Source organism: Antrostomus carolinensis, unplaced genomic scaffold, assembly GCF_000700745.2.
Source record: "Antrostomus carolinensis isolate BGI_N321 unplaced genomic scaffold, ASM70074v2 scaffold3622, whole genome shotgun sequence".
NCBI classification, from domain to species: domain Eukaryota; kingdom Metazoa; phylum Chordata; class Aves; order Caprimulgiformes; family Caprimulgidae; genus Antrostomus; species Antrostomus carolinensis.
The window spans coordinates 20,538-38,868 of NW_010297405.1; the positions used below are offsets into that span (position 1 = coordinate 20,538).

The 18,331-nt window shown below is 40.2% G+C and overlaps 1 protein-coding gene across 1 annotated transcript in view; it reads right to left on the reverse strand.

Moving 5' to 3' along the window:
- Positions 1-2,520: 2,520 nt before the first annotated feature.
- The window catches only part of FSHR (follicle stimulating hormone receptor), an 80,132-nt gene continuing 64,321 nt past the window's right edge, over positions 2,521-18,331 (reverse strand). The window contains 5 exon segments of the mRNA XM_010162092.2: positions 2,521-3,748; positions 10,004-10,189; positions 14,984-15,058; positions 15,177-15,245; positions 17,760-17,837. Of these exon segments, the coding sequence (XP_010160394.1) occupies positions 2,521-3,748; positions 10,004-10,189; positions 14,984-15,058; positions 15,177-15,245; positions 17,760-17,837 (1,636 nt within the window).

Below are 18,331 nucleotides of genomic sequence, written 5' to 3' on the forward strand. Positions count from 1 at the left end.
TTAGAAGATGCTTAAAATTAAAATCCAAAGAATAATGAAAGCCAAGGAGGTCTGAGGACTACAAGAAGGAGGTTTTTTTGTCTTGGCAACCACACAGTCAGCCTCCCAGCTTTGGAGCTGGTGCCACAGCCTGAGCTGACACTGAAGCTCCTGTGCAGCACATGTGGGCAGGATGACATGTGCCTCAAGCATTTCTGTGCTAGGGACGACACAAAGTGCAGACTCTACTTGCTCTTCAAGTATCATCCCTTGTCTTCTCTGGACAAAGAGCCTAGGCTAGATGGATTCATCCCTTAGCCCCTGGGTTTGACTCTGGCTACAAGACAGAGATCTCTTGCCAAGTGTCTTTTCAGGGGTGTTTATTTGCCAAGCATATTTAACCAGGTCCCGATTCTGCAAATGCCTGGGCAATGGTTTTGCATGGGACAGATGAGCTTGTGTACCTGATGTTGCTGTGAGAGGATTTACAAGACTGGCTTCTAGACTATGCCTGTACTCTCCTGAACTGCCAGGTCTCATCCTATTGTTTCTGCAAGTGGTCAGGGCCCAGGCAAAAAGTGTGATGCACTACATGGATTTGCCGTATTTATCACCAAAAATGGGCTAGTGTTTGCCAAAGAACACCCCTCATTTTTGGACCAAGAATAGATTCAGGAGCCTATTTTTAATACAAATAGAATACTTGTTGTTTTGGAACCTCATCATTCAGACACTTCCCTTGGGATGGGTTTTAGTGGCTGCACAACAGTACACTGTACATGGCATAAAATATTTGTGAAGAAATGATTCATCTGAATCATCAGAACAGCTTCCCAGAGACAAACTCTCTTTCTTGTTTTGCTCTTTCTTTCTTCCTTCTCCTGTATCTTAGAGGGAGTGTTACTTATGTTGAGTAATGAAATCCCCCCCGCAAAAAAACCCCTACACTATCTTTGAAATCCCCTGGTTTTTACACTAGGAAGCTTATATATCATTCCCTGTTTAAGACTGATTGAATAATCATCTTCTGTAGTTACTCATATCAGGTTCAGATGCTGAAATGTGATGCTGATGACAGGAGAAATTATGGATTGAAGCATCAAGAATTGCTACTGAAATTTTAGGATTTGTAGGCAGGAAATATTCAAAGCACATCACATTCACATTTAACCATGAAGACTCCAAAGCTTTATAATCTCATGGAGGGAAATTGTGAATTGTTTGTGAGGTGGGAACATAGCCCAGACTCCTGTCCTGGTGTTTTTTTTGTGCCCAGATACCCACACATAAACACACAGTCAGCATGAGAAAACCCTACCCAACCCTAAATCTTTGTTGTGACTTGGAATGATTAACCTTCAAAAAGTTTGATATTCAAATAATGTAAAAAGTCTCTATGTTCATTGAGATGTTATTAAAAACCCCTGTAAAATCAGAAAATCTTGATTAAGAGTTTTTTTTCTTTGTTGTTATTTCAACATATGCAGTGTATAGTTTCTTTCAGGTCTTTAAATCTGGACCATCATTTGATAATGTGCACATGAAGGATTTTTTTTTTTTTTTTAAAGGGAAGGGGAAAGAACACTTTCAGAATTTCATATCTGGATCCATCTTCCCTTACACAGCCCAGACAGTGCAATGCACTAACACCGCTGTATAGCAAACCTGCCTCGGGTATCACATTGGCCCATCTTGCCTTACCCAAGGGGTCCAGCCACACAAAACTGATTTCAACCCAACTTTGTGAGACCAACATGAGAACAACATCCCCCTTATTATGAAGAGTTTCTACTGCTATCTTTCTTGCTCTTTCTCACATTGAAAACAAACCCCAAACCAGAATCCTTAATCCAAGCCCAGATGAAATCCAGTTCTCTGAGCCTTCCAATCTAGATGAACACAAATCCCACCCAAAGTGACACTTTAGTGCAGAGAAAGGCAGGTCCATGCAGCTTGGAACAGCAAATACCAGCATAGCTGGAGATGCTTCCTGCCCCTCTGCTGTGGTCAACAGAAATGGAAATAACACAAGATATTCTTATTTCTAGTAAGTCTATGCTGAAGGAGGGCTTTAAGTAGGATTTCTGTCTCCTATAACCCCAGGAGATATGACTAATGGAAAGAGCTAATTATCTGTCATTGTTACAACACGCTTCACGGACAAAAAATTTAATTCTACATATTTTTTCTTTTAACCATATATAACCACTACTTAATACTACATAAGCAGCTAACATCTTCCTAGAACAAAGGGAATCTCTGCCTGTGTGGTGGGAGATACAAGTTTATAATCTTATTTATTTCTTGAGACAATTCTACAAGGACACTTTGGCACATATTGAAGTTTTGTTCTTTGTCCTTCAAGGACTGATGAAGATGATGTGTCATCTCTGATGGTTGTTCATTGAACAAAAATAGCAAAGGGAAAATATTTTTTTTTCTCATAAAAAATAAGTTTACGTGCTATGCTGAAGTCATTCTTCAAATTCACAGTTGAAAGTGATTATCACACTGTCTCAGACACAAATTCATGCAAGCACTTCAGTTCAAGTGATTCAGAGGAACTAATGAATAAATAGTCCCATCACTGTTTTTTGATGCAGGAGGGCAATGTCCATTTCTTGTGTGGAAATTATGAGCAGATGAGGAGGTCTCTGTTTTGTAAATCTGGGCTTGCATTTCACAGCAACCAAACTTGCTCAACAGAATGAAGAAATCCCTGCGGAAAGTCTTTGTGAAAATGGCATAGAGAAAAGGGTTAGCACAGGAATTGATGGGGTAAAACAAAACCAAAAGGATCTTGGATTTGGACACTGTGATGAGAGGAACTTTGAGTGAGGCTGATATTGCAAAAAAAGATATTGGTGCCATGCAGAGGAAGTCTGTGAAGATCAGTATGGCCATGCGCTTGGCAATCTTGGTGTCACTGTTTGAAGAGATGACATTAGGGTTTCTCACAGTAAAGTAGATGCAGATGTAGCAGGCACATATGACCACAAATGCGAGTACATTCAACACTAAAAGGAATATAACATAAGCCTGAGAAAATGGCGTTTCTATATCCATGGGCAAACAGATGCTGACCTTCATGTAGCTGCTGACTCCAAATATGGGAAGAAGTGCCACTGTGAAAGCAAATATCCAGCCAAAAATCATTATTATCACAGCATGACGAAATCGAACCTTGCGGTCCAGTTGCATGGCATAGGTGATGGTATGCCACCTTTCCAGAGTTATCACAGTCAGCGTGTAGACTGAGAGTTCACTTGCAAACACTGTAAAAAATCCTGCAGCGTTGCACCCTGCCCCAGTTTGCCAGTCTATGGCATAGTTGTAATACTGGCTTTTGGTCTGGATATCTACAGATGCGATAAACAACAGATAGATACCTATGCAGAGATCTGCAAATGCAAGATTGCACATTAGAAAACGAGGTACGGTCAGTTTGTATTGACTGCTTATTAAAATAATGAGGACTACGATGTTCCCAGTGATAGCTAAAACATTGATAAACCATATCAGGACTCTCAGAATGTTGTATCCCATTATATCTTCACATGGATTGAAAGCGTCAGGTTTAGGTGAGCAAGCTACGTTAACTATTTCATTGCATAAACCATAGTCAAATTCATTCTCTGCTGGGTCAAATCCTATGCCATAGTTGGAAATATAATCTTCAGCTGCAGATCTTCTAAGCATCTTATCACCAGGCTTCTCATCATGGTCTTGCTTGGCCTGAGATATGGTACATATTGGATGCAATTCAGTGCTGAAATTGTAAAAAGAGTAGAGTTGGAAACTAAGAGACACAGCGTGAGGCATACAACAAACATGAAATCATCCTGTTTCCATTAACATCTCAGTTTTTCTGGTTAGCTGATTATATAGAGTACCCTGGAGCTTGAAATTAATAATCTGGCTGGCCCCTATTTATAAAATATTACATGAAAGTGTAAATGATTTAGAAAAATCATAAAACATAAGGGAAAAAAGCCTGATGTTTACTTTACTAACAATCATGATGCAGTTATCCACCTAGACAGGTGCATCCTGTAAGAAGCTGTCCTTACTTCAACCAAATTTCTCACATACCCTGTCATTCATAAGCTGATTCTTGCATTGGGGAAACACTTGATTAATTCCTACATAAGACTGAACTGTGAAAAATGAGTCAATTCATCTGTGCCCATAAGGAGTCTGTATAATCACAATAATGCTACTATCCCTTAGTATCACTCTCAAATTCCCTTCTTCCTATAGTTTTTGGCAATCAATGTGCCGTATTCAATCTTATAACTCCTTCAGGGCACAGAAAAACTGCAGTTTGTGCCCTTCATTTTGAGTATCTCATATCATATTGGTAACTGGCCATTAACACACATATATAGCATAAATAAGTTCATGCAGTCTTCCAAATAATCTCTGGAAGCCAGATGTCAACACTGATACAAACACAAGACTTGGCAGGTCACTTTCCTTAAAAACTGTTTGTCAAATAAAATGGATTTGAAACCAAACGAGGTGAAGCCAAGCCAAGCCAAACCAAATGAAACCACATCACACCAAATCAACCCAGTATTTCTATAGAAACAGTAGTTGCTTTTGTTTCTGTCAGAAAATCTTTTAAAAACATTTTGCATATTTTAGAAAAGGGAGATAAAAGAAATAAAGGAAAACAAAATTAGTATTTTTTGACAGTTTTGTGTTTGGCTTTATTTCCTAGCGGATTAACTCTATGCCCTTCTTCTTCATACCTAGACCAAAGGAAGAAACAAATATTTTGGCTGAGATGATAGAAAGATGATCAGCTCCACCAAGCTAAAAAATATCAAGGCATGTCAATAAGAAGTAAAGGGTCAGACTTTATCAGCTGCTTCTCTTAGGCTGCCTTTGAAGTTTAGTGTCCCAGAAACTTGCATTCATGGCTTTATACATAAAATGGATCCAGACCTAATCTGAGTTAGGGAATAAAACAGCTGACAATGTGTTGCAAAACCAACACAGTTCAGCTCTGCCTACTTTCAACTACAGCCTAGACAGCAATTTAGCTGTATAATTTCTAGGACAGGACCCCACCTTATCTTCCACCCTGATTTGCAGCACAGCTGAGAGAAGAGCTTTCTGGGCAAGTTAGGCTGAAACGGTTAAATAATTGGTAGCAGCTTAAAAGGTAATTTTTTTTTTTTTTTTTTTGTAACCTGATTTTACCCTTTGACTTTGTGCACTCACTGCATCTTCCAAAAATCGAGTTTAAAAGGTCTGCAAGAAAGGAAAACTAATGAAGGCCCAGCACCAGAAGGTGAGGAACGTTTCCTATGAGGTTCTGAGCATCCTCTACTATTATCAATATTTTTTATCTTACCTGTCAACTGAGGCAGAAAACTGATTTTCTGTGAGGTCAAATATGCACTATGGAGGTCACAATAGCAATAACAAGGCATTACGTTTTGTTCCCTTGTGTTCTGCTCACATAAGGATGAGTGAGGGGTCCCATGTATTGATCAATATATCAACAGTTCTCTAGCTGAAAGGGAATATATGCTTCCAAGGAGCAATAAAAGGAGAGAAAGTCCCTAGGTTTTGAGTGCTACAGGCACTTGAGGGCACTGAAAGCCACAGCAATTGGTGATTCTTCATAAATGAACTGAGGGAAAGCTACTACAATTGATGATTCTTCATAAATGAACTGAGCAAAATGTTTTTATCCAGTCATTTCTCAGCTATGAGTTAAAAATAAACCTTTTCCTAAATTATGGATGCACTGACTGGAGCTAAATCTGTCCCCTGATAAGACTGTTATACAAGGCCAATTAAATATTTCTGATTATTACAATTTATTCATTCTTGAATTATATTACGACCATCAGTCCCAAATAAAATCAGGTTCCCTCGGAGTAAGGTACTCAGTTTGCTCCGAGGATGGGTGTTGAGGAATCTCCTGACTGCTTACCTGTACCACGAGCAGGTAAGATGGGCAGTTGCAAACTCCCAAACGAAAGAAGAGCCATCCTCTGGTACTGACTACTTACCAGTTCTTTGCCCTGGGATATTTGTCCTTACTGCTGCACAGTGCATCAAAAGCAACAAGCTAAAACAATTTTAGGCAAGGGATGCTTGCTTCCTTTTGAGATGGTAGGTATTGTAACACAGTTAATTTTTTCAGTCTATTTGTAACTCTCTGTGACTGTTTAACATTGCTTTGCTCAGGTAAACCCTCTGAAAAACAAACTAGAGAAAGGACAACTCAACAACACTAAAATTGTCAGAGTGCTCTAACAAAAATTACTGCCTTTGTACAAGGAGTTATTTTGTGCGCTCCATATGGGTCCAGTGGCAGCAGGATCTTTTGTGCAAAGGAACATGTTCAGAATAAATAGTCCTGACCTAAGTTCTGTATCAAGCCCCATCTAGACCGATCATCCTCACTGCAAAGTGACATCAAGTGAGTTGTGAGTAACTGATGCTATGTTCTCATGAGACGAGGCCCAAACACGACTCCTGATGATGCCAAGTTTTTTTAAAAAAATAGGATTTCAAGTGACAGCTCCTTCAAAGAATAATGATCAAGTGTAAGGACAGAGTCATATCAATGTCATTCTTTTAGGCAGAAGGTGATCTTGATGTCAAAGAAAGCCAAAAGCTTGCTGAAGTTCATAATGATGTATGTCAAGTGGAGGATTTTAACATCCAGCCTCTGCCCTATCCACCCATCAAGGATATTATTTTCCAGTCACAGAAAAATGTGAGGGGAGCTCAACATACTGCACTGGGCTTACCCTAAAAAGAAGTTTACCTTCTGTTAGGCCAGCATCACAATATTCTAATGTCATAAATCTACAGATCAATATTTATCATATAATCCTTCTTGGAATGGGGAAAAAAATATCAAAATGGTCTATGTTTTAATTTGTGTCTCAGTCTGGCAGAGCTCTGCGTGATGTGATATCCTCCAAAATATTGAAAGCACTGCCCTTGTAACAGTTTTAAGCTTTCTGTTGTCATACAGAACTTGTTTGCTGGTGCAGACGGATTCAGGAGAGGGGATTGAGCATGATCCACTATGGCAACTTATTTTATCTAGGGGTCTTGAGTACTGCAAAAGTCTCAAAGAAGGGAAATCTTAGGTAAATGGAGCAGCCAGAAAGGGGTTACACATCCCTGTCTTAATTCCTTCCCAGATTTCCCATGTAAACACCAACTACTGTTGTGATCCTTAGAAATGCACTTCTGGGGATGACGAGGCATCCTTCTTATCTTCCCAGGACTACCTGGAAGTATTCTGAGACCCAAATGGCCATGGGAGAATGACCGTCTCCTGTGAAGCTGCATGGCAAGTCAGGTCATATCACGGTTCTCACCACCACAAGCAGTGACTGCTGCATTGAATCAAGCACAGCTCTTGCCAGGGAGACAAAACACGTTGTGTGATCAAGCACTGCAAACTATTAATAACCCTTAAACAACCCAAGCAGTCCTCAGTGCACACACAGCTTGTGCCAGCTATCAAGAAAACTGCTTTGAAATGAAAGCAGGTGTAGCTACTGTATGTGTGACTAATCTCTGCTGAAGTGTATGGTAATTCCTTCGGTATTCAAACTGAACTAAAATGCATCCATTCTCTCTTCTTCAGGTGGAAAGAGGGAATCAGTCTCCCGCCAATTTCAGTACAAGACACATGACTGTGTGAAAGAAATCATCATTTTTAATTATGATTTAAAGCAGTTAACAGGAAGGGTTGATCTAAATAATGGGTTCTGATAATTTTGCATTTACGCTTAATATTTTTTAAAGGATACATCTGGTAACTATTAAGGACATATAAATACAATCAACTTTGTTTCGTTGACCAAAGTCATACTGTTCACATGCACATTTATTCAAGTAACCATATATCATATAAAGAAGAGCATCTCCAACTTGTATACTATTTCTTACCATTGCATTACACCTGATACTATAGGGGACCATGAAGTCGTGACCGGACTTGCTCCAGAAGCAGCCTCACCACTGCGTGGTGCTCCAGCCCAGCTCGTTGTCCATCCGTACTTGGGTTATGTGAGTTCTGCACAGTTCATTGGCATTTATTTGCAAAATGGCACTTGCCCAGCCTGTGGGAAAGGTTATCAGTGTCCTCCTTGGCTTCTTACCTACCAGGGCAGAAGCTTCTAAAAATGGGGCTGTATGAAGTGGGAAGTGAGTGCTGTGGGCTTCAATCCCCTGGGGCAAGCGTGACATAGAATCACTGAATCATATAGGTTGGAAAAGACCTTTAAGATCATGGGGTCCAACCATAAACCTAATACTGCCAAGTCCCCCACTAAACCATGTCTAGGGACCACATCTAAGCACCACAGCTACAAGTCTTTTAAATACCTCCAGGGATGGTGACTCAACCACTTCCCTGGGCAGCCTGTTCCAATGCTTGACAACCCTTTCACACAGAAATTATTTGAAGCCCAAATGAGGGGACTAGACACTGAGAGCTTACCAAAATGTTAGGATCATTTCCTCCTGTACTTTTCCTTCAATAGTAACTATTACTCTGTTTTTGAAAAGTCCAGTTGCCTAATTTAAGGAGTTGATTCTGGGATTAGGGTACTGATTTGGCACAAGCAGCCCAGAAACCAAGAACCTTCAAAAATATGAATCATAGTGATATCAAGATCCCTTCACAGATTCCATTGGACTCCGGTAAATTTCACTTTGCCACCAGTGCTAGAAAGACGTTTCTACTTAGCAAGCTACCAAGCACTGTGCCTGCATAAGCCTGCAGAAGTATGTGAAAATGGCTCCTGCTGATAAACTGTCCTAGCAAAAAGTTTAGCATTTTGGATCAAATATGGCAATAGGGGATGTATTCTGTCAGATACTTCCATTATCACTGCAGTCTCCACCATCAGACTTGCACTCTTTCACTGGTGGTTTTGCAAACACACGTAAGTGATATTTATTAGCTATGAGCACAAGCAAGGCCAGTTATCTTTCACTACCTGGTAACAATACAATGTTAAAAGTAAATAAATGGCTATTATAAGTATGAAAATAGAAGCTACTAATACTTTATGCTTTCTCTGCATGGTTTTACTTTTCTTTGAGGTTTTAGGCAACTTCTGAAGACAATGTCTTGAATTGTAACAATGAACCACATCTTTTTTTTTGCCATGGCATATTCCAAGTCTTTGAGGACATCCAGTAAAGGAAGAACTTTGAACAATAACAGAGGTTTCTTCAGGTACCAGCTCCTCATGTTTTCCAGTGGCACAAGTGCAGGAAGTTCATTAGCTCATTAAAGTGTATATTTAAAGTCTATCTGACTAGCCAAAAATACTCAATGAGAACCACTGATACCTGAAGTGTCACTACAACTTGCTAATGGAAAATTTAAAAAAGCATAAAAATTTACTTTGGGAGTCTATAAAAGATGCCCTGCCCTCCCACCCCACTCTGTTGATTTGGGTGTAAGAGGTCTGCTCTAGGTGAACCATTTCAGAAATCATGTCCAAACATGTTGTGTATGTAGACTTGACAGATAACATATCTGTGGCACTTTGTTGGACAGTGTTCCAACATCAGTGTGGCTTTCTGAGAGAAGAGTTTAAGGTCACTCAGTGGTCCTGTTCCCCTCCTGAATTGATGGCCAAGTATTACCAGCTTCTCTGCAAATACAGCTTTCCCTCCAGCTACCTCCTGAAGAGTTATAAAATTTTCCCTGTTGAATGTCCTCAGTGTGGGTCCAGGCTGATCCAGGAGAGCAGGTCCTAGTGAAAGATGGACCTGTGACAGGCGAGGACTAGAGCCACAGCTGCGGAAAATGCTGATGCTAACACAGCTATTAAAGTTTATTACTCCCCTGTAACGGAGAGGCAGTGCACTGTGTAGCATGCATATTGTATATTTATTTATTTCTATCAATTTACTTACCTGAACTGAAGAGACCTTTTCTATCCAGACTTTGAGGCAGTTTATTTAATTCACTATCAACTGCTGAGAAGCACCAAAAAGAAAAACAAATGAAATCACTTACTTCTGTCTTTTCCAGTTTGTAAATGCACAGCAATGGCTAGGATAGGTGAAGTTTGCCTCAATCAAAGATCTAAATTTGCTTAAATCAGGAAGCTTTTTTAAATTGTATGTAGACCTTGCTCTTAGCTTCTTAATGAGTTCTAATCCATGACTTGGCAGGAAACTGATTCTTGTCCTTGAAATATCCCTTCAAGAAAACATATGAAAATCCTGGTAAAAAGCAAATTTACCTCTGCTCAACAGTGGGTATGTGTTTTAGACTGTCCTACTCATTCTCAGAGTAGTGACTGGAAAGAGACCAGATGGAAATCCATGCTAAAAACAGGATCCAGGGATAAATTGGGTGTTCCTCCCAGAAAGCTGAACTAATATTGCAAACAAAAATCAAGTGATATTAGCCTGGTTTGAGAAAAAAAAAGAAAAAAAAAATCTCAAACTGCTCTGAGTAAGAATTATCAGGAACATAAACCATTAGTGCCATATGATTCTGGGTTTAGTAAACACCTGGTAAATGCATCAAGCACCCCAGAATACTGTTACGGGATAAAATAGGCTGATGAAATAACAAAAGAAGTTTGTTACATGAATATCACATCATGGGAAGGCTGTTGTGGAAAAGGCAATAAATACAAAGAGAGAAGCTCACAGGCAGGTACAGATGTGGAGAGAGGTTGGGAATATCAGGTTTTTTACTCATTAGGAAGAAAAAGAGATTAAAGAGATACAGGGGTGACATGGTTCAAACTGTAAGGAACAAAAATAACAAAACATTTCTAGAGGTTTAAAAAACAAAGAGAACACAGACTGAAGTGAAGAAAGGGGTAAGATTACAGGAGGTTAGGAGAGATGTATTTATGTGGAAGGCAATTACTGTGTGGGACAAGCTATTAAAGGCAGTGACAGAATCAGCAGCTATGAATGTAGTGTAGAGAGCATGAGCGAGGCCTTTAGAAGGAAAAACATTGTGCACACACTAAATCTTGACTTGTGCCACACAGGTGGGGAAAGGAAAGAAGGACCAAGGGTGGTCCATCGCCAGACTGAGAGGTACTCAGGAACCTGTCCCCATGGATCCAGAATGTAACAGCTGGGGCAAAATGTCCCCACTTTTCCCTCGCTAGGGCAAAAACTGTGTCCCTCAGCTTGTGCCAGCAGGAAAGCACGCTTCTTTCTCTTAGAGCAACAGTAAAATGGATTATGCAAAATCATGCTGTCCACCCTTAGCCCTCTGCAAAGTGGGCTTATGGTCTGAGGCTGATCCAGGATGCAGCACTTGCTAAGGTTGCTCTACTCTTTATTTTCTGAGAAAAGAAAAATAGTTTTCCCTAATCAAGGAATTGGACTGACAATATTTGTAATTTCCTCCATGCCCCCTCCAAGGTACAGTTTCCATAACAGTACGATGTCAGGACAATGTGTTATTTGATCTCTATTACCCAACATGCACAAATTGTTTTTATTGTCTTATTAATACAGTAGAGTGGTGCCACGTGAGGGGGAGACCAAGTTTTAACAGCACGTAATAAACTTCAGACAGTTGCTATGTACTGTACACACATTTGCTTCTCTGTTCTAAGAACAAAATTCATACAAGGATGTGGCTCTGTTTGAACTCATGGTCTTTAGCTTAGGGTGACAAATCTATCAAACTCATAGACAGATAATAAAACAGTTACTGGTGATGGTTAAAGATTATTTTTGTGTCCATGCTGTGCCTACAGCTGGAGGTTTTGCATCCAGGCTCTGAAGGAATGTACCACCTTCAACAACTAGACCATGAACTGTGGCAGCAGAGGAACGAACACAGACCCAACTCCTCTACCCTAACCTGGGGTCATAAGTTCTACTGGAAGGGCGAGACGGATCCGTGGATTCAGAAATACTTTGAATTTCAGCATGTTGGGCGGAAAGAAGCTACACTGTGGTCCTGAGGTTGTTCTGGGCATGACCTGTTTCTTGCAGGAGCTGAAGAGAAATTTTAGGCTATCGATTTCTGACTTAGACACCTGAAGAGGTAATTAAGTTGCAACGAGCAGTCTCAATTGTTCCATGCACTGACTGTTGCCCTTAATATGCTGCCTAATGAAAACTGTCACCTGGAGTATATGCTCATGACTCAACAACTAAACAGCAGTTTTCTGCCTAAATCCACAGACAGCATCCTCGTGGCATCATTAAGAGCCTATGAAACTTCACAAGGGATCATAATTCTGAACAAGAGCATGGAAAATGTTTTCTTTGGCTTGTTAGCTAAAAAATGCTATTATACTGGGTGAAGATAACAAGTAAATATGAATAGGAATATCACCTAGACTTAAAAACAGCTAAAATGTAACTGGGTCTCTGGGCATCTCTAGATAATTTAATAAATATTAAATATTTTTCCATGAAAATATTTTCTTCTTTTAAAGATCCTTCTTTTTATGCTCATTATTGCACAGAAACAGAAGCAAGTTAGGGAAAGTATAACAACAAGGGTTTATTGGTACGTCTATTAGGGATAGTTATCGATTCACCACTGACAAGCCCCTGAACAGCAGACACAGACATTGTACAGGTGGGTTTAGTAACTTACTCCACTGAGTTGTCACAAACAGACCTCAGTGCAAAGGGACGTTCCTCTCTATTTAGAGGCTTGATAAATTAAATAAGCATGATGAACAGGATGATAAAGTGGCAGTAGGAAATCAAATCAGAAATCATTGGTGACTGGAATACATGTTCTTGTTCTATTATTGCTTGGCTGCTAGTCATCAGCCTCGACAGCAGCCAGTGCAGGAACAACAAAATGAATCTGACTTCTCTTCCAGTCATTTTCCTTTCCCACTGGGAGTCTCTGTTTGGTTAGCAAAACCACTGACCAACTGATGAGGTTTGAAACACACATACAGAAATAGCAAGAAATGGCTGGAGGAGCAGAAATCAGAGAGGTGTAGACTGATGGGTGAGAACAATTTTCTCTGTGCTTGTATCTAAACTGATCTCTGCCTGTGCTTCAGGGACTCAGCTGTTGAGCTGGGGATCTCCTGGAGCTCTCCTGTGGCCCCTGTACATGGGCTTCCCCTTGAAGACAAATTGCAAGGATAGCATGGACCATGGCCAGACCTTGCCCTGCATCTAAGTCAGGACGCAGCCAGAGAACTCCTAAGGACTTCAGTAAAAGTTGGTGTAAGCCATTGCAGCTCTGAGAGCACTGGAAGATGATTAAATGAAACAATATGGCTGAAAATCAAAGCTATGAAACTCCAAGTTGGAAATACAGTGTGTTTCTGTATAGAAGGAATGCATATAGGTGTGGGAGTAATTAGCCATTTGATCTGCTTGTCTACTGTCAGTGCTGAAATCCTTCAACTTAAAACTTTATGTCTTTCTAAAAAAGAGATTCTAATTCAGCGAAGAGCTGTAGTCCTGAGAGAGAAATTGATTTGTGAAACTGTGTAGCCTGTACAAGGGCTAAGATTGGTGCTTTCTGACTTTACTCTGTGTTTCTTTCACTTTATTTTAATACGTTGAATTATAAAACAGAAGTTGATTTTAATTAACTGCAGGACACTGGTTCGGGAAGATCAAGAGTTAAAACATCCTGACACTCATTCTAATAAACACTGCAGTCTGCAACACAGATTTTATTGCAGCAACACTATTTGTCCCAGCAAAGATATGATTATGGGTCAATCATTTCCACAAGTGAAAGCACATTCCTGGTGTACACTACAGTAACGGATGAGTAAGGAGGCTCTTCTTTCATGACCTCAGACAGGATAAAAAGGTAATTTCCCATCCATAGAATAGTGGATGTATTGGTAATGGAAGAGAAAAATTCTTACACAAATAATTCAGTGTTAGAAATTGAACTATCAAATGAATCTGAAATACAGACAAATCAATTTGATAAACCTCCAGAATGTGACTGTATCAGCTACAGCTTGCAAAGAAAATGCATTTACTTTTGCTGCAGGAAACCATGCTTTTCCAAAGAAACATCAATGATACTACCGCTGAAAAGATGTTCCACTAGCAGTCTTTTCCAAAGAAGGAAGACACTTTGAGAGAGTGATAGAAGTGGAGAAGAATGCAGTAACCCATACAATAGCTCTTCATACCATAGGTGCACGGACCATCACAATGTGGAAAAAAGGCCTTCAGAGGAGCTCTGATCTGAACTCAAGGTTAACTAGTCATTTTTCTTTCTCTTTTTAAGATTTCCATCAACTCTAACCTCCGTATAAAATCTTCCAACAGCTCCAATGATACATTTTCACCCTTTCTGGGTGACTCCTAGCCCTCTCTGGACTGTAAAGAATGACTCCCATGTCTCTGTTGCACCTCTTATGTGCAGTTGTGCACACTCAGAGGCATTTTCAGACCTCATGGTGGCTGGAGGTAATGGTGACTGAGATCCATGAGCACCCTACTGCTGAATTCTCTACTGCTGAGGTCTTGCTTTCATGTTGTTACCCAACAAAGACATCCTGTTGTAACTGCGTGATATATCTCACACTTACTCCTACAGGGGATGGGATATCCCAGTCTCTATCCCTGTAGGGTAGGGGGTTAATCTTTAGAATTAAGCTCCAGAGATGCAGGGGCAGATCCTCAGTGGTAAGGAATTCAGATTTAAGCACCAAGGACCCACTCACCTATTCTTGATTTTCCTCAAACAAAAATCTAACAGCATTTTTCTCTAAAAAATATTAAGCAGAACTACTCTCTTACAGAGCTTAATCAACTGTGTAGAGGAATCTGGATCTAAATACCTGGATCTAAATACTCCCCAAAAACTTGAGGATAAAGTGAAAACATGAATGTAGACTGAAATTTCAGATACAGCTTCCAAGTTTTTTTATATTTAGAACTACCTCTCCAGTTTTGAACTCCAATATTTGTGAGATATTGGAATCTAGACTGGCATTCGCATGTTCTTCTCTGTTCTTTTCTAGGGAGTTAATAATGAGAAAAATAATATCTGAATATTACTTACAAAACAACAGGCCCATTGGCTCCTTGGAAGACGTCGTTTGGTAATTTTTCTAGATTGTGATTATCACTTAGATTTCTGAAAAACACAACAATATTAATGCTAAAATAATCTGAGATTAAAAAAAAAATAGCTTGCAGCAGTTTATACCTTCTAATATTTGCTTTTCAGAATAGTAAATGACAGAAATAGTTACAGCTCGTCCAGGTAGGTTCCATTAAACGCATGATTTTCAATTTCTCGGATCCCATTTTTATTAAGCCATCTGCAATAGAGAAAAAAAAAAAATGGCGTGTTCTTATTCATGCTTCATAACTAAAATGTACGTAATTCAAATCAGTGAAAGAGATCTCAACCAAATACAAATATTAAATAGCTATTCAAATGGTAAAATTTCTATGAATACCAGCTGGTAAGGTCACAGTTGTTGGAGGAAGGCTTTGGAGAGTACAGACGTGAATAGGGCAGATGAGCACTACCATCAGAGATGACAGCTAGAGTAAGTTTCTGAAGCAAGGGCAGAGCTGATGAAGATGCTGGTGCTGCTCACAGCTCCCCTGGGAAGGCTGCAGTGGCGTCAGTGAGGCTGTTCCAGGTTAATCCCAGGAGGAGTGAGACCGGGATCTTTCCTGCTGGTGCTGTCGGTGCCATTTAGTTTTACTTTTTTCAAGATGCTTTGAAACACTGGGCCATGGCTTAAACTTTTGCCAGTTACTGGAAAAAAAGAGCACTGTTTGTGGTGGTTTCACATCCTCAGCAGGGCAGGTGGAGGAGGAGGCTCACCATCACCGCACTGGGCAGGAAGGGAGGTGGCAGTGGTGCCAAACTGTTCAGGAAGTGTCTGATTCCTCCCATGTCTGCTGTCTTGACAAGCCATGCTCCCTGTCTGCTCCATTGCCCCAGTCCCACCTCCCCAGGCTCCATCCCCTGAGAGAAGGAACAGGTGGTGAACCTGGGAATCGAAGCTCCTGGGGCTTTCTGCCAAGTTTTTACCATAGTGCATTAACTAATTAATGTTTAACATCCTTCTCTCTCTTCCCTTCACAGTCCTAAAAATTTGCATTTGGGTCAGTTATATTTATCATCTTTACGATGCAATCTTTCATCTCGCTTCGTCACTTCACAACTTACACCCTCTCCAACAGGCAATGACAGGTCTGATTGATGGCAAAAATTGCATGATTTAATTAAACTGTTAGCAAACCTGGATGTTTTGTTTCTAATTCACACTGAAAGCTGAGCATGCAAGAGACTCTCTTGTCTAAGGTCTGAGGTGGTGAGCTAAGGTCAGTGTGAAAATCAGTTATGGGTCTGGCTGAAAGGATTACCCTTTTGACCATGACAGGCAGATGTACATAGCTTTGTGTCTGTAATGTCTGTCAGGTCAGATCAGGAGAACTGTCACCGTCCCCTTCACTTGCAAGCACTATTAGACATGAGTGAGCAGGCACAGAGGAGAGACATGTCCCTGCTTATAGCATTTAAAACATTTATTATATCACATTGATCTTATCCATTCATAGCTGCCAGGCTGATATATATGCATTTAATCACAGTATTAGCACTTTACTGTGTTCTCTCACTGAACATGATACTAATGCAATGAGATACAAAGGTCATAAATTTAGTGTCACTGTTGCCATACAGGGTGGACTATACACTCTTGTCACCTGGTTAATCACATTCAAGTAGTAAAAAGAGCAAATAAAATTTTACCTAAATCCCAAGACTTCATTATACCTTATAGAGACAAGTTTCTATTAAGACAAATTCTCCCCTCACTTCAACCAACACCCTTACTGAAAATGGAGGCAGAGATCCAGAGCTTGGACATCCTGAGCAGCAAATATTATCATCACAGGAGAAAAGATAAATCAGTACAATTAAAGTATCATGCCTTGAATACATATTTGACAAGACTGTACTTGTGTTTAAAACTTCAGGGAACTTGACATAGACAGAGGTTGTACATAACTGATGGGGGAAAAAGGAGAGATAATAGCTAAGTGACTTGTTACTGGACTCTCTTTAAATATTGATGGTCTGACCTTGCTCCCACCAAAATCAACGTCAGCCCAATCAGTCAATCAGATCTTGCTTGTCTGTTTCGGTATGCAAAGTAAACTGCACACACACAGTGGGAAATTTTTCCAGTCTGGCCACTAGCTAGGTGAAATGAAGGCAGCTTGTTAGCAAGAAAACAGTACATTTTGATATACCAATAGAAAGGATCAAAGAAGCCAGATAGTTCATTAAAAAACATGACTGTTCAAGTGGAATGTAGAGTCATCTAACCATGCAGCTTGAAACTGCATTGTGAACCGACCTGTACCAATGTATTAACACTGTGTACAAATATACTGCATTTCCACATCATCTCCATATATTTTGCCCGAGCAATAAATGTCTTTGAATGATGTTCCTGACTGTAAATATTTATGAGTCATGCCATCCTTTTGAACACAATTTGTATCGAATGGAACTGTTGTTGTAGGTGGAATATGTTTAACCTTGGCATCGGTAATTACTAAATTTGCTCTATACTGTGCTTCTGAAATAAAGAGCAGGATTAGACTACAACAAAAAATCCACAAAAGCATTAATTTTTCATGGCAGGAAAACAGAATACAGAGATATTAGAAATAGGGGAGAAGCCTAAAACCTCAAACTGAATTTGGAAGCGTATAAAACAGTGCCCATCCGCTGGTTTCCTTGACCTTATTCTGGAGAAGAAAATGACCTAACAAGGAGAATAATGGATTTGCTATGCCTTACTCACAGAATCACACTTTCAGAACTCAGGCCTGTGAATGAATTTCTTTCAATGGTACGTATGTTGATATTGTCTTGAATATCTCTGAAAAATAAAATACAACAGAAATTATACCTTTTTGTACCTCTGTGAGCCTTTCAATATGATATTGGCTGGATGGTCAACTCTAAGAGTTACGGTCAACAGTTCAATGTCCAAGTGGAGATCAGTGACAAGTGGCATCCCTCAGGGGTCAGTATTGGGACTGGCACTGTTTAACATTGTCGACGACATGGACAGTGGGGTTGAGTGCACCCTCAGCAAGTTTGCCGGTGACACCAAGCTGTGTGGTTCAGTCAACATGCTGGATGGAAGGGATGCCATCCAGAGGGACCTTGACAGGCTTGAGAGGTGGGCCTGTGCAAACCTCATGAAATTCAACAAGGCCAAACGCAAGGTCCCACACCTGGGCTGGGGCAACCCCAAACACAAATACAGGATGAGCAGGGAATGGATTGTGAGCAGCCCTGAGAAGAAGGACTTGGGGGTACTGGTGGATGAGAAACAAAGTGTGGGCACACTCATAGCCCAGAAGGCAA